General features: G+C 40.5%; 1 protein-coding gene and 1 pseudogene across 1 annotated transcript; both read left to right on the top strand.

Annotated features, from left to right (window-relative positions):
* The first annotated feature begins 3505 nt into the window (after positions 1-3505).
* Positions 3506-4568, top strand: LOC111555051 (annotated as a pseudogene).
* A 5857-nt stretch (positions 4569-10425) lies between these two features.
* Positions 10426-16360, top strand: LOC111555074 (mas-related G-protein coupled receptor member X3). Its single transcript, XM_023230893.3, has 2 exons — positions 10426-10594; positions 15058-16360. The coding sequence occupies exon 2, from the start codon at positions 15083-15085 to the stop codon at positions 16049-16051; it is 969 nt and encodes a 322-aa protein (XP_023086661.2). The 5' UTR covers positions 10426-10594; positions 15058-15082; the 3' UTR covers positions 16052-16360.
* The last annotated feature ends 1281 nt before the right edge of the window (positions 16361-17641 follow it).

Genomic DNA, 17641 nt, shown 5'->3' with positions numbered 1-17641 from the left:
GAAGTATTTACAAATATATGCTGGGTTAAGGGATAGAGACAATGCATGGGGCAGCACCCTAAGTAGCAACGGTGGAGCACTACATCTTCCCCTAGCCTGAAAGGGACAGGGAAGGAGAAGTTACCAATGACAGCATAACCATAGCTGTAGCTATAGGGATGAAAGAGGCTGACTAGGCAGGTGGAAAAGCCCTGCATGGCCAACACACAGCCAAATAGGCTGTTTGGATCTGTCTCCACCCAAATTCCCAATGTGGGAGGTAGGGCCTGGTGGGAGGTGATTAGATAATGGGGACAGTTTCTCACGAATGGTTTAACAACATTCCCCTTTGGTATTGTTGTCATGATGGTGAGTGAGTTCTCATGAAATCTAGTTGTTTAAAAGTGTGTAACACCTCCTCCCTCTCTCTCTTGCTCCTGCTCTCACCATGTAAGATGCTTCGCTCCCCCTTTGCCTCTGCCACGTTGGAAGCTTCCTAAGGCCTCCCCAGAAGCAGAAGCCACTATGCTTCCTGTAAAGCCTTTAGAGCCATGAGCCAATTGAACCTGTTTCTTCATAAATTAACCACTCTCAGGTATTTCTTTATAGCAATGTGAGAACAAACTGATACACAGTGAAGAGCCAGGAGGTAGGAATCCCAAATCGCTTCCCTACTGCCTGCCAGTCTCCTGCCGGTATCTCAATTCAGGAAGAAACCAGACTAAAAAGAACCCCACTGATGAGGTACATAGAAACCACTCTCTTAGGATGTCAGACAGGATAGAGAAGAATGGAAAGCAAATCCTCATGGCAAATGAGACGATCCCTCTCATCTTCTTATAGCCTCCTAATTCCCGGTGCTTTCTCTATCTAAATGTCATTGATTCTTATCTCATTTCAGCTTTACCAGACTGTTATATGTTTCACACATCTTTCTCTACTGTCACTTTTATGCAGAAACATTTGCATTTATCGAAAGTGCATAAAAAATAAAATGTAATTTTAAAAAGAGAAAACATGCCTTTTGTTTAGAATCTATGTTTGGCTGCTCTAATAGAGACACAAACTAGAAATATCTTAAAGAAGGAAGTACTGTTGTCCCTCTGTGTCACTAGGTTCTGAACTTGCAGGCTCAACAAATCACATGTTGAAAATATCCCAAAAATAGAGATATGGTGGATTTGTGTATGTACTGAACAGGTACAAACTTTTTTTCTCATCATTATTTTCTAAAAAATACAGTATAACAAGAATTCACATAATGTTTACATTTTATTAGACATTATAAATAAACTAGAAATGACAATGCATAAAGGAGAAAGTACACAGGAAATATATAAATACTACATTATTTTATATGAGGAAATTGAGAATCTGCAGATTTTGGTGTGTGCAGGGGTTCTGGTAACAATCCCCTGTGAATACCCAGGGATGACTATATTTAAGATCTGAGCTGAAATCTCAGGCCTCAGATAATTAGGACTCCAAAAATTGTTGCTCCCAGGTCCCTAGAGTGACGTCCTCATCCATGTGGTCCTACAGGGCTCCCAGGCACCTCAGCATCCCAGTCTGATGGAGAAGGAAGAGGGGAAGGAGACGCTATACTCCTTCTATTGATCCCATGAGCCAGGACTTGCTTACATCACATCAGCTCACCTCCCATTGACCAGAACCTGGTCATATAATGTCATCCAGCATCAAGATAAACTGAGATGCAGATCCTTGTGCTACTTTTAAACCCTCAGAATTGTTATGTGACTGAAGAGGAAAATGGATATTGTAGCCACCTAGTAGTTTCTTCTAGCCCCTGATTGTCTCTGATTCTGTGCTCACATCAAGATTTTTCCGGAGCTCCTCAGAAATAATGAATTGTGGGGTAGAGAGCAATAGACAAGTCTCATGCAGGGCTTCAAGGACCAGGGGTTGCTATTGGGTTTGCTCTTCATGGTGCGATCTCAGGAAGACCCTTTAATTCTTCAAGCTTCAACTGCTTCCTATGTTATATGAGGATATTACAATAGATGGTCTTTAAGGAATACAGGCTAAAACTGGTGATACTGCAGTGAACAATGGCTTAGTCCTTATGGAGCTTCAGGTTTCATGAGAAAGACAAATATATCATACCCTAAATATAGATGGATAAACAGGTTAGTGCCCTGAGTGTGGATAACAGAGGTTCTCCTTTTCCTCCCATTTCCTTTTCTGGTCAAGCAAGGCTGCGGCAGCTTTTCTCTCTAGGAGAGCTCATGATGGACGCACTCACTCCAGATGCTCCTCTGTACTCCTAGAGGAGGGTGCATCTTCTTTTTCCACCTGGAGGCCTCCTGCCCCTATGCATCCTCAGGATTCCAGAGCAAAAGGGGCCTTTGATAGGCAAAAGGGAACACCTGAATTTATTCCTGAATGGCGTTCACTCACCTCTGTTTTGTTCCCTATTTCATTCGCTTCTCATCCTCTATCTGGAGTTTAAGGGACAAATAATTCTCTCTCTTAGTGCTCTAATTCATTATCTCCCATACAGGAATAATGCTAATTCTTACCTCCTAGGCTCTTCAGATAATTAAAGGAGACAATACCTTAAAAACTCTTAATCAGCTGCTATTATTCTCGCAAATTAGACCCAGTCCTCATTCTCCTGTTGAAATCTGCATGAATATCTCTCTTTATACTCCAAGCCCTACACATCTCCTATTTCCCCTCATGGACATACAGAGGTTTGCATCAACAAAGAAACACTACCAAATATCTCCTGAAAGAGAGAATGAAATAGGTTTACACTGTGGATACCCAGCAGAACACTTAGTAGTGCCTCATGGATATTCCCACACTTCAATTACCTGCTTCAGTGGCACTCAGACCTCACCCTCACCTACTCTTTCCTCTGTTCTATTGCTGAGCAATTCAGCTCAGACCCACTCCTGACCCAAAACATTGTGTACAAAAATGCTTCTAGGTGTTCAGCAAAGCCACACTGGGTCCTCATTTCAAAGTCACATCAGTGGTCAATTTCAGGTTTTGGGAACTTATCAATAATTCTTCTCAACACAGATAGAGCTGTCCACAAATAGAGTTCTGATTAATGAAATTTTCTTCATCTAATTATACGTGTGTGTTCTAATGCCTTACATTGTGCTTTCATTTTTATTTTCCATTTCATCTAAAACTACCATTACAATTAGGCTCCTCATGCATGCACCCCTTCATCCAATGAACGTTTATGAAGAGCACAGTGTGCTGCTCATGGAAATAGGCACTGGGGGTATAAAACGTAAAATGTGGTCCTGTCTGCAATGACCGACACACTGAGTTATTTCTCACCCACCAGGCCCAGCCATTTTCACACTTATCCTAGCGAAGGTCACATTTTCCTCTGATTCATAATGCATGGTCTTCTTTCCTGTCCATGGATGAGCAGTACTGGTCATGAGGGTGTCACAACCACCTCTTTGTGTATCTGACTTTCTCCACCTGAGAGAAAATGTCAGGCCCATAATACAGTAATGATCAGGTCCACAGCCCTGGCGGGATGAGTGGGGGTGCTTTGACCATAATGTTTTCCCATGTCAGCGCAGAACTTGTGTGGCAGTAGAGAGAGGTCAGGCTTCAGACTCAGCAAGAACTGGATTTCAAACTGGATTTGAGGACCCTCACCTTTTGATACCTGACTTATTCTCTGTGAGCCTCTGATTTCTCCTCTTTAAATGAGGACAGTAAATCCCATATGGCAGGGTGGTGGAGAGAATCAAAGATCATACAGCTGGTGATCACATCTGGTTTCTGTTTCCAGGGTCACCAGACTGGGGTTTCTGACCCCATCCCAGCCTTGGACACAGAACTGACACCAATCAACGGAAACGAGGAGACTCCTTGCTACAAGTAGACCTTGAGCCTCAGGGTGCTGACGTGCATCATTTTCCTTGTGGGACTGGCAGGAAACGCGGTTATGCTCTGTTCTCCATCTACATCCTCAACCTGGCCGCTGCCAACTTCCTCTTCCTCAGCCGCCACGTTATACTTCCCAATTACACCTCATCAATATCCTCTATCCCATCTCCAAAATCCTCAATCCTGTGATGACCTTTTCCTACTTTGCAGGCCTGAGTATGCTGAGCGTCGTCAGCACGGAGCACTGCCTGTCCATCCTGTGGACCATCTGGTACTGCTGCCGCCGCCCCACACACCTGTCAGCGGTCCTGTGTGTCCTGCTCTGGGCCCTGTCCCTGCTGCCGAGCATCCTGGAATGGATGTTCTGTGACTACCTGCTTAGTGGTGCTGATTCTGTGTGGTGTCAAACATCAGATTTCATCACAGTCACGTTGCTAATACTTTATCTGTGGTTCTCTGTGGGTCCAGCCTGGTCCTGCTGGTCTGGATCCTTTATGGGTCCCAGAAGATGCCGCTGACCAGGCTGTACGTGACCATCTGGCTCACAGTGCTGGTCTTCCTCTTCTGTGGGCTGCCCTTCGTCATTCAGTGGGCCGTTTTCCAGGATCCACCTGGATTTTGATGTCTTATTTTGTCATGTTCACCTAGTTTCCATTTTCCTGCTCTCTCGTAACAGTAGTGCCAACTCCACCATTTACTTCTGAACACGGATCACATCACAGGACCCTTTGCAGACACTCCCCACTACCAGCCAGAAGCCTAATAGCTCCCTTAAGTGGCTAGACTCAAAAGAGAAATAACAGTCACTGCAGTCTGGCTCTCAGGAAGCCCCATACCTAGGGAAAGGGAGAGAGCACCACATCAAGGGAGTACTCCCATGGGACAAAAGAATCTGAACAGCAGCCCTTGAGCCCTAGATCTTCCCTCTGACAGTCCATCCAAATGAAAAGGAACCAGAAGAACAATTCTGATAATATGACAAAACATGGTTCTTTAACACCCCCAAAAGATCACAGTAGCTCATCAGCAATGGATCCAAACCAAGAAAAGATCTCTGAATTTCCAAAAAAAAAAAAAAAAAAAGTGAATTCAGAAGGTTGATTGTTAAGCTACTCAAGGAGGCACCACAGACAGGTGAATATCAACTCAAAGAAATTTAAATATTACAGGATATGGACAAAAACTTTCTCAGAGAAATAGTATGAATTTAGAAAATCACAACTTCTGAAAATAAAGGACACAGTTAGAGAAATGCAAAATACACTGGAAAAATCTCAATAATATAATCAAACAAGTAGAAGAAAGAAATTCACAGCTGGGAAACAAGGCTTTCAAATTAACCCAGTATGAAAAAGGCAAATAACAAAGAATTAAAAAAAATATATACAAAGCTTCCAAGAAATTTGGGATTATGTTAAATGACCAAACCTAAGAATAATTGGAGTTCCAGATACGTTAAATGACCAAACATAAGAATAATCTGTGTTCCTGAGAAAGAAGAAAAATCTCAAAGTTTGGAAAACATATTTGAGGGAATGATCAAGGAAAATTTCACTGGGCTTGCTAGAGATCTAGACACCCAAATACAAGAAACTCAAAGAACACCCGTTAAATCCATCAAAAAAGATCATCACCTAGGCACATACTCATCAGGTTATCAAAAGTCATGATGAAGGAAAGAACCTTAAGAGCTATGAGGCAAAAGCACCAGGTAACCTATAAAAGAAAAGTGTCAGATTAACAGCAGATTTCTCAGCAGAAATCCTACAAACTAGAAGAGATTGAGGCCCTATCTTTAACTTCCTTAAACGAAACAATTACCAGGCAGGAATATGATGAAACTAGGCTTCATAAATGAAGGAAAGATAGAGTCTTTTTCAGACAAACAAATGCTGAGAGATTTTGCCACTACCAAGCCAGCACTGTAAGAACTGCTGAGAGGAGCTCTAAATCTTGAAATAAAACCTTGAAATACACCAAAACAGAACCTTCTTAGAGATTAAATCTCACAGGACCTATAAAATGATAACAGAATGAAAAAAATAAGGCATTCGGGCAACAACTAGCATGATGAATAGAATAGCACCTCACATCTCAATACTAACACTGAATATAAATGGCCTAAATGCTCCACTTAAAAGATACAGGATGGCAGAAAGGATAAGAATTCATCAACCAACTATCTGCTGTCTTCAAGAAACTTACCTAACACATAGACTTACAGAAACCTATGGTAAAGGAGTGGAAAAAGATAGTCCACTCAAATGGACACTAGAAGTGAGCGGAAAGAGCTATTTTTGCATCAGACAAAATGGACTTGAATGCAACAACAGTGAGAAAAGACAGAGAGATATTGTATAACGACAAAAGGTCTAGTCCAACAAGAAAATATCACAGTCCTAAATATATATGCATCTAACACTGGAGCTCACAAGTTTATAAAACAGTTACCAGTAGGCTTAAGAAATGAGACAGGTGGCAACACAATAATAGTGTGGAACCTCAACAGTACTCCACTGACAGCACTAGACAGGCCATCAATTCAGAAAGTCAACAAAGAAAAAACGGATTTAAACTATACCCTAGAACAAATGGACTTAACGAAGGTTAAGGATATTCACAGAAGGTTCTACCCAACATTTTGCAGATATACATTCTATTCATCAGCACATGGAACATTCTCCAAGATAGACCATACTATAGGCCACAAAACAAGTCTCAATAAATTTAAGAAAATTGAAATTATATCAAGTTCTCTCTCAGAGCACAGTGGAATAAAATTGGAAATCAAATCTAAAAGGAACCTTCAAAACCATGCAAATACATGGAAATTAAAGAACCTGCTCCTGAATTATTATTGGGTCAACAATGAAATCACGATGGAAATTTAAAAATTCTATAAACGGAATGATAATAGTGATACAACCTATCAAAACCTCTGGAATACGACAAAAGTGGTGCTAAGAGGAAAGTTCATAGCATTAAATGCATACATCAAAATGTCTGAAAGGGCACAAATAGACAATCTAAGGTCACATCTCAAGGAACTAGAGAAGCAAGAACAAACTAAACCCAAAACAAGCAGAAGAAAAGAAATAAAAACCATCAGAGCAGAACTAAATGAAACTGAAACAAACAAACAAAAGAAAAGAAAAATGAAACAAAAAGCTGGTTCTTTGAAAACCTAAACAAAATTGATACACCATTAGCGAGGTTAACCAAGAAAAGAACAGAGAAGATTCAAATAAGCTCAATTAGAAATGAAACAAGAAATATTACAACCAATACCACAGAAATACAAAAGATCTTTCAAGGCTACTAGCAATCAACTTTGCATGCACAAACCAGAAAACCTGGAGGTTATGCATAAATTCCTGGAAATATGCAAACCTCCTAGATTAAACCAGGAAGAAACAGAAAATCTGAACAGACCAATAAAAAGCAGTGAAATTGAAATAAAAAAAATTTTTTTAAATTGCCAGCAAAAAGTACAGGATCAGATGTATTCACAACTGAATTCTATCAGATATTCAAAGAATTGGTGTCAATCCTACTGAAGCTATTCCAAAATATAGAGAAAGAGGGAATCCTGCCTAAAACATTGTATGAAGCCAATGTCATCTTAATACCAAAACTAGGAAAGGACATACAAAAAAGAAAACTACAGACCAGTACCCTTGATGAATATACATGCAGAAATCCCCAACAAAATACTAGCTAACCCAATCCAACAGCATATCAAGAAGATAATCCACCATTGTCAAGTGTGTACCAGGGATGCAGGATAGGTTAACATACACAAGTCAGTAAATGTGATACATCACATAAACAGAATTAAAAACAAAAATCACATGATAATCTCGATAGATGCTGAAAAAGCACTGGACAAAAACTAGCATATCTTTATGATTTAAAACCTTCAGCAAAATTGACATAGACGGTACACACCTTAATGTAATAAAAGCCATCTATGACAAACCCACAGCAAACATTATACTGAATGGGGAAAAGTTGAAAACATTGTCTCGTTGAAAACATTGTCCCTGAGAACTGGAACAAGACAAGGATGCCATTTTCACCACTTCTATTCAACATAGTAGTGGAAACTTTAGCCAGAGCAATCAGACAAGAGAAAGAAATCAAGGGCACCCAAATCAATAAAGAGGAAGTCAAACTGTCCCTGTTCACTGATGATATGATTGTATACCTAGAAAACCCTAAAGACTCATCCAGAAAGCTCCTAGAATTGATGCCTAAATTCTGTAAAGTTTCAGAATACAAATTCAATGTACAGAAATCAATAGCGCTGCTATACACCAACAGTGACCAAGCTGAGAATCAAATAAAAAACTCAAACATTTTTACAATAGATGTAAAAAAATATACTTAAGAATATTCTTACCCAAGGAGGTGAAAGACCTCTACAAGGAAAACTACAAAACACTGCTGACATCATAGATGACACAAATAAATGGAAACACATCCCATGCTCATGGATGGGTAGAATCAATGTTGTGAAAATGACCATACTGCTAAAAGCAATCTACAAGTTCTATGCAATTCCCACCAAAATATCATCATTCTTCACAGAACTAGGAAAAAAATTCTAAAATTCATATGGAACAACAACCAAAAGAAAAAGAAAAAAAAAAACTAAAACAAAATCAAAAAAGAACCACAAAAAAAAACAAAAAACAAAAACAAACAAACAAAAACTGCATAGCCAAACCAAGACTTAGCAAAAAGAACAAATCTGGAGGCATCACTTTTGCCATCTTCAAACTATACTGCAAGGCTATAATCACCAAAACAGCATGGCACTGGCATAAAACTAGGCACATAGACCAATAGAAAAGAAGAGAGAATCCAGAAATGAAGCCAAATACTTATAGCCAACCGATTTTTGACAAAGCAAACAAAAACATAAAGTGGGGGAAGGACACCCTGGTTAACAAATGGTGCTGAGATTATTGGCAAGTCACATGTAGAAGAATGAAACTGGATCCTTGTCTCTCATTTTATAGAAAAATTGACACAAGATGGATCAAAGACTTAAATATAAGACCTAAAACCATAAATATTCTAGAAGATAGCATCAGAAAAATGCTTCTAGACATTCGCTTAGGCAAAAACTTCATGGCCAAGAACCCAAAAGTAAATGCAACGAAAACAAAAATAAATAAATGGGACTTAATTAAACTAAAAAGCTTTTGCACAGCAAAAACAATCATCAGCAGAGCAAACAGACAACCCAGAGTGAGAGAAAATCTTCACAAACTATGCATCTGACAAAGGTCTACTATCCAGAATCTACAAGGAACTCAAACAAATCATCAAGAAGAAAGCAAATAATCCCATGAAAAAGTGGGCTAAGGACGTGAATAGACAGTTTGCAAAAGAAGATATACAAGTGGCCAACAAATAGGAAAAAATGCTTAACATCAGTAATGATCAGGAAAATGTAAATCAAAACTGTAATGAGATACCACCTTACTCCTGCAAGAATGGTCATAATTTAAAAATCTAAAAATAATAGATGTTGATGAGTATGTGGTGATAAAGGAACACTTTTACACTGCTGGTAGGAATGTAAACTAGCACAACCACTATGGAAACCAATATGGAAATTTCTTAAAGAACTAAAAGTAGATCGACCATTTGATCCAGCAATCCCATTAAATATGTATAAATATATATATTTATATACCATGGAATACTACTTAGCCATAAAAAGGAATAAAATAATGGTATTCACAGCAATCTAGATGGAATTGGAGACCTTATTCTAAGTGGGGTAACTCAGGAATGGAAAACCAAACATCTTATGTTCTCACTTACAAGTGGGGGCTAAGCTGTGAGGACACAAAGGCATAGAATAATATAATGAACTTTGGGGACTTGTCAGGGAAGGATGGGAGAGGGGTAAGGGATAAAGACTACACATTGGGTATAGTGTACACTGCTCAGGTGATGGGTGCACCAAAATCTCAGAAATCACCACTAAAAAACTTATCCATGTAAACAAACACCACCTGTTCCCCCAAAACCCATTGTAATAAAAAAAAGATTTAATTTCACCGAACTTAAAAAGTTCACTGTTCAGCGTTGATAATAATAAAAGAAGTAAGAATGAAAAGTGTAGCATGTGGTAGCCTCTGAACAATGGGACTCTAGATTTTCACCTTGCATACACTTCTCTAGCATTTGGAAAGAAAGTATACACATGAGTATATCACCACTATAATAAAGAAAACATCAAAAAATGGTGTCAGGCCATTGTCAGCATTGAATGATCCTATGATCTGCTTTTTCATTTGGATATAAAGCCTAATATTGGTAGTTCACATTGCTTAATGTGATACCTAGACCCATAATTGATTTTTAAAATCAAGACAGCAATTACTTACAAGAAGTTGAAGAAGATGGGATGTGATAGGAGAGGCTTATATGTAATGGATATGGGACATAGGCCAAGAATCACCTCAGTTAGGATTTGTGACTCATATACCTCTGGCCTCTGATTTGTCCATAGTCCTCATACAGGAATTAACAAGGCTGTCAAGCATCTTCATAAGCCTGGATTGCTAACCAGCTTTCATTTCAGCTCCTGTAGACATCTCTTGAATTAAGCAACACAGAAAAGTCCTCTGAAGTCACTGAATCCCAGAAAGGCTCTCTACCTTTAGCACAAGTGAGGTCTTCACCACTGGACAAAGAAGGAACAATAAGGGTAAGTACCAAGAACTGTCTTCTTCCGTAGTCAGTTATGGTTTTTGCTATAAGATCATGTCCCTGTGCTTCCACCTTGGTGCTATATGCAGGGGTCATGAGCTTGTTTCAGGAAAAGACAGGAGACACAAAACTTCCTTTCAGAAACTGAGTGCTGCCAACCCAAATTGTGTGAGTTCTAAATGGGGTCCCCCCTTCTAGTTTATCTTCTCATATCACCTAATTCATTCCAACCATTCAATCTGCCCTCCTGGAGAGAATGCTGCCTCTTACATTCTTTTAACGAGCAAGGGGACATGCAGGCATTTCTTCCCAGAGTTGAACTGTTATAGAGTCAGTTTTGTTGTTTTACTTACCTTTCAAATTTATTCTTCTTTGCCTATCTGGAAAGATCTAAGGAAGATATAGATGGTCCAATAATTAAGGAGTGTTTCATGAGGAAAGTATTTACAAAGATGCACAGGGTTAAGGGAAAGAGACAATGCATGAGTCAGCACCCTAAGCAGCAATACATGGGGGAGCACTACTTCCTCGCCTAGGCTGTAAAGGACACGGAAGGAGCCGTTACCATTGTCGCCATAGCCATAGCTGTAGGCATAAGGGTAGGAGAGCATGAGCAGGCAAGTGGAGAAACCCTGCATGGCCAACACACAGTCAAACAGACTGATACAGTTTGGATCAGTGTTCCCACCAAAATCTGATGTTGATTGTAATTCCCAATATTGGAGGGAGGGCTTGGTGGGAGATGATTATTGGATCACGGGGATGGTTTTGCATGAACATTTTAACACCATCCCCTTTTGGTATTGTGATACTGATGAGTTCTCATGAAATCTAGTTGTTTAAAAGCATGTAGCACCTCCTCCCTCTCTCTCTTGCTCCTGCTCTCACCATGTGAGATGTCTCACTCTCCCTTTGCCTTTCACCAGGATTGGAAGCTTCCTGAGGCCTCCCCTGAAGCAGAAGCTGCTATGCTTCTTGTACAGTCTGTAGAGCTATGAGCCGGTTAAACCTGTTTTCTTCATAAATTTCCCGGTCTCAGGTGTTTCTTTTTAGCAATGCAAGAAGGAATTAATACACAGGCAAAGAGCCAGGAGATGGAAATCCCAAGGTGCTCTCCTACTGTCTTCCAGTCTCCTATCAGTGTCTCCCAGTGTCTCAATTCCACCAGAAACCAGAAATAAAAAGAATCCACTGACGTAGTACATAGAAGCCATTCTCTTGGGATGTCAAACAGGATAAAGAAGAATGGAAAGCAAATCCTCATGGCAAATGAGACTATCCCTCTCACCTTCTTGTATCCTCCTAAATCCTGGGGCTTTCTTTATCTGATTGATTCCTGTCTCATTTCAGCTCTATCAGACTACTTTAATGTTTGGCATGTCTTTCTCTACTGTCACTTTTATGCAGAAATGTTTGCATTTGTCAAAAATGCATAGAAAATAAAATGTAATTTTAAAAAGAGAACATATTTATTTTGTTTAGAATAGAAGTTTGGCTGTTCTAATAAAGACACAAAGTAGAAATATCTTAAACAAGAAAGTATAGTTGAGCCTCTGGGTCACTAGGTTCTGAATCTACAGATTCAATAAACCACAGGAGGAAACTTTTCCAAAAATAAAGGTGTGGTGGAATTGTGTATGTACTGAACAGGTACAAACTTGTTTTACCTTGTCATTATTTCTGAAAAACTACAATACAACAAGAATTTACATAGTATTTGCATTTTGTCAGTTATTCTAAATAACTTTAAAGGATTTAATGTATCTGGAAGAGTACGTTAAAGAGTGCATAGAGTATAAAAAAAATACCACATATAAGGAAATTGAGCATCTGCAGATTTTGGTTTGTGCTGAGATTCTGGAAACAATTCCCTGTGAATACACAAAAATGACACTCTTTGAGATCGGAACTAGAAGCTCCAACATATCATACATCAGAATTCCAAAAATTGCTGCTCCCCAGTTCCTAGAGAGTTGCCCTCATCCTTGTGATCCTATCTGATTCCCAGCAACATCAGTATTCCAGTCTTATGGAAAAGGATGAGGGGAAGGAGAGGCTTTGCTCCTTCTGTTAATCCCATGAGCTGGGACTTGGTTCTATCACTTTTGTGATTCTTCCACTTAACAGCACCTGGTCATGCGATATCATCCAGCATCAAGGAAAACTGGGATGTGGGTCTTTGTGCTGCTTGTACATTCTCAGAATTGTTACGTGACCAAAGAGGAAAATGAATATTGGGGCAACTTAGCAGTCTCTTCAGCCCCTGACTGTCTCTGATTCTGTGTTCATATCAAGATTTTTCAGGAACTCCTCAAAAATAATAGATGATGGGGCAGAGAACAGAACCGGAGTCTCATGCAGGGCTCCAGGGACCAGGGGCTGGTATCGGACCTGCTCTTCCTGTTGTGAACTCAGGAAAACCTTTTAATTATCTAGGCCTTGGCTTCATCTCATGTTATATGAGGATAATACCATAGATGGTCTTTAAGGAATACATGTTAAATGTTGGTGATACCACAGTGAAAGACAGGCATGACTTACTCCTTACGGAGCTTTGGGTTTCATGAGGAAGGCAAACATATCATACCATACAGATGGACAAACAACTTAGTGCCCTGAGTGTGGATAACAGAGGTTCTCCTTTTCCTCCCATTCCCTTTTTGGGCCAATCAGAGCTGTGGCAGCTTGTCTCTCTAAGAGAGCTCATGGTGGACGCACTCACTCCTGATGCTCCTCTGTACTCCCAGAGGAGGCTGCATCTTCTTTCCACCTGGAGAGCTCCTGCCCATGTGCATTCTTGGGATTCCAGAGCAAATGTGGCCTCTGATAGACAAAAAAGAACTCCTGAATTTGTCCCTAAATGGCGCTCTCTCACCTCTATTTTGTTCCCTATTTCATTTGCTTCTCGTTCTCTATCTGGAGTTTGTTTAGGTTAGTTTTTTTTTTTTTTTTTTTTTTTCAGCCCACAATTTTGACTGCCAACTTGGATTTAACTTGAGAATCACTCCTCTACTTTACTCCCTCTAACATGTATAATCGACACATAGTGGTGCTGGGTCCAAATGGCTGATGAAAAACTGGATCGTGAGTCAGCCCTGCTGGGTTCACATTCATACTATATAATATATAACCCCCAGGAAAAACAATTCCCTCTCTTTGTACTCTAATTGCGTTATCTGCAATACAAGAATAATACTAATTTTTACCTCCTAGGCTCTTCAGATGATTAAAAGAGGCAATACCTAATAAACTGTCAATCAGTTGCTGTTATTCTCCCAGAGTAGACCTAATCCTCATTCTCCAGTTGAAATTTGCATGAATATCTCTCTTTACAACCCAAGCCCTACACTCCTCCTATTTCTACTCATGGACTCCTCTCATACAAATGTTTGCATCAAGAAAGAAACGTTACCAAAGATCTCTCAAAAGAGAATGAAATAGGTTTACATTGTGGATACCTGGCAGAACACTTAGTAGTGCCTCATGGATATTCCCACACTTCAATTACCTGCATCAGTGGCACTCAGACCTCACCCTCACTTACTCTTTCCTCTGCTTTATTGCTGAGCAATTCAGTTCAGACCCACACCCTACCAAAAACATTGCTTACAAAATGTTTCTAGGTGTTCAGCAAAGCCACACTGAATACTTACTTCAAAGGCACATCAGTGGTCAATTTCAGGTTTTGGGCGCTCATTAATAATTCTTCTCAACACAGATACGGCTGTCCACAAATAGAATTCTGATTAACGAAATTTTCTTCATCTAAATGTATGTATGTGTTCTAATGCCTTACATTGTGCTTTCATTTTTATTTTCCATTTCATCCAAATCTACCATTACCATTAGGTTCCTCATGCATGCATTCCTTCATTGAGTGAATGTTTATGAAGAGCACATTGTGCTGTTCATGAAAATAGGCTCTTAGAGTATAAAACATAAAATGTGGTCCTGTCTGCAATGACTGACACACTGAATTATTTCTCACCCACCAGGCCCAGTCATTTTCACACTTATCCTAGCAAAGGTCACATTTTCCTCTGATTCATAATGCATTGGTCTTCTTTCCTGTCCATGGATGACCAGTCCTAGTCATGAGTGTGTCACAACCACCTCTTTGTGTATCTGAATTCCTCTACCTGAGAGAAAATGTCAGGCCCAGGATACAGTAATGATTAGTTCCACAGCCCTGGCCTGATGAGTGGGGCTGTTTTGATCCTAATGTTATTCCCATGTCAGTACAGAACTTGTGTGGCAGTAGAGAGGGGTCAGGCTTTAGAGTCAGTAAGAACTGGATTTCAAACTGGATTTGAGGACCCCCACCTTTTGGTAGGTGACTTATTCTCTGTGAGCCTCTGTTTCTCTCCTCTTTAAAATGAGAACAGTAAATCCCATATGGCAGGGTGGTGGGGAGAATCAGAGATCATACAGCTGGTGATCACATCTGGTTTGTGTTCCCAGGGACACCAAACTAGGGTTTCTGAGCATGGATCCAACCATCCCAGCCTTGGATACAGAACTGACACGAATCAACGGAACTGTGGAGACTCCTTGCTACAAGCGGACCCTGATCCTCACAGTGCTGACGTGCATCATTTCCCTTGTGGGGCTGACAGGAAACGCGGTTGTGCTCTGGCTCTTGGGCTTCCGCATGCGCAGGAACACTGTCTCCACCTACATCCTCAACCTGGCGGCGACCGACTTCCTCTTCCTCAGTGGCCACGTTATCCGTTCGCCACTACGCCTCATCAATATCCTCCATCCTCTCTTCAAAATCCTCAATCCTGTGATGACCTTTCTCTACTTTATAGGCCTGAGCATGCTGAGCGCCATCAGCACCGAGCGCTGCCTGTGCGTCCTGGGGCCCAATTGGTACCGCTGTCGCCGCCCCAGACACCTGTCAGCGGTCGTGTGTGTCCTGCTCTGGGTCCTGTCCCTGCTGCGGAGCATCCTGGATTGGATGTTCTGTGAGTTCCTGCTTAGTGGTGCGGATTCTGTTGGGTGTGAAACATTAGATTTCATTACAATTGCGTGGCTGATTTTTTTATCTGTGGTTCTCTGTGGGTCCAGCCTGGTCCTGCTGGTCAGGATCCTCTGTGGATCCCGGAGGATGCCGCTGACCAGGCTGTACGTGACCATCCTGCTCACAGTGCTGGTCTTTCTCCTCTGTGGCCTGCCCTTCGGCATTCAGTGGGCCCTGTTTTTCAGGATCCATCTGAATTGGAAAGTCTTATATTGTCATGTTCATCTAGTTTCTATGTTCCTGTCCACTCTTAACAGCAGTGCCAACCCCATCATTTACTTCTTCGTGGGCTCCTTTAGGCAGCGTCAAAATAGGCAGAACCTGAAGCTGGTATTCCAGAGGGCTCTGCAGGACATGCCTGAGGTGGATGAAGTTGGAGGGCAGCTTCCTGAGGAAACCCTGGAGCTGTCGGGAAGCCGATTGGAGCAGTGAGGAAGAGCCTCTGCCCTGTCAGAGGGGACTTTGAGAGCAACACTGCCCTGCCACCCTTGACAATTATATGCATTTTTCTTAGCCTTCTGCCTCAGAAATGTCTCAGTGGTTCCTCAAGGTCTTCGAATAGATGTTTATCTAACCTGACAGTTGCAGTTTTCACCCATAGAAAGCATTAGTCTGATAGTATAATGTTTAGATTCTCCTTGATATTACCAACACATTTTTCCTGTTATCTTACACCGAATCTTTCTTACTGAATACTTTTTCTGCAATTTTCATTGTAATAAAAGGAGCTCCTGTCCACAACCCTAAAACTCTTCTTTATACTTGTTTTCTACCTGATAGTGTCAAAAAGGAGGATTCCTTATTAATCTCTCAGATTATGTTTCACTCAAAATCATGTTCCCTTCTATGTCTAGAGGCTTTACCGTAGTTGGAAACTCAATTCTGAATAAGTGAATTCTGCTACCTCTAAATTCCATTGAATTCTCAGATATAAAGCAAAATAATGTCCTTACAGACTCTCTCTTCATAAAAACACTCTCACAAATTGGTTTTATGAAAAGTCCTCTCCTGTCATTTGTCCACAGCATGGTGACATGTTGGCCTTGGTTTGTAGTAAAGACATCTGTGGCCACTTCTCTTTGAAAACAGGTAAGTTCTTGTTTAGCCCTTCCTGAACGAACGGACCAGTGAGGAGCCTATAAGTGTGCCCCACCAGTTTCATTTTGGCCATTGGAAACCTCAATATTGATTTTAAAGTGGAAATTATCTTGAACACCATTTATTATTCACTTACAGATTCTTTCAGTTGTAGGAGAATTCTTCATACTTCCGGTTTTGTATAAATTGTTCTGACTGTAACTTTCAGTTAGTGTTATGGCTGTTTACATGAGAAGCAAAACTGAAAACATCTGACCTTTCCATGCCAATCTCAATTACGGGATCGGGATAATTGGTACAGAATTCTGTGACATAGATGAACCTGGAAACATTGTGCTAAGGAAAATCAGCCAGATGCCAAACAATAAGTAAGTTCAAATTCTACGAGGTACCCAAACTAGGAAATTCTTGAACACAGAAAATAAATTAGGATGATCCTGGTGCTGGAAGATGGAGATATTGTGTAGCCATTATTAAATGAGCACAGGATTTCTGTGTTGAATAATGAAAAGTTCTTAAAAGGGACAGTGGTAACCGTTACGACTTATTGTGAATGTACTTACTGACACAGAATTGGACAATTAAAATGGTTAAAGTTATCAAATGTATGTTACGTAAACTTTACCACAATTTAAAACATTTAATTATAAAAACAGGATTAGTACAAAATTCAGGACTGTGCTCCACCAGTGGTTATCCCTTCCACAAATAAGCAGACAGAAGAGACCACCAAGAGAAGATGTGACATCACAGTGGACTGTGTGCTGCTCACAGACAGTGAGGCTGCCCCTCAGATTGTCCCTCACTGAGGGGAGCTGACAAGTGCAATCTGAGTATGCAGGAGGCAGTACAAAGCAGTTTTGAAAGTAATAAAGAGGTCTATACTTTTCCATTTTTCAAACCATATTTATTGGTGGCTCTTAT

The sequence above is a fragment of the Piliocolobus tephrosceles genome, chromosome 13 (genome assembly GCF_002776525.5).
Source record: "Piliocolobus tephrosceles isolate RC106 chromosome 13, ASM277652v3, whole genome shotgun sequence".
Classification (NCBI taxonomy): domain Eukaryota; kingdom Metazoa; phylum Chordata; class Mammalia; order Primates; family Cercopithecidae; genus Piliocolobus; species Piliocolobus tephrosceles.
The sequence above is the reverse complement of the archived record's forward strand: the minus strand, read 5'-3'. Positions and strand labels throughout refer to the sequence as shown.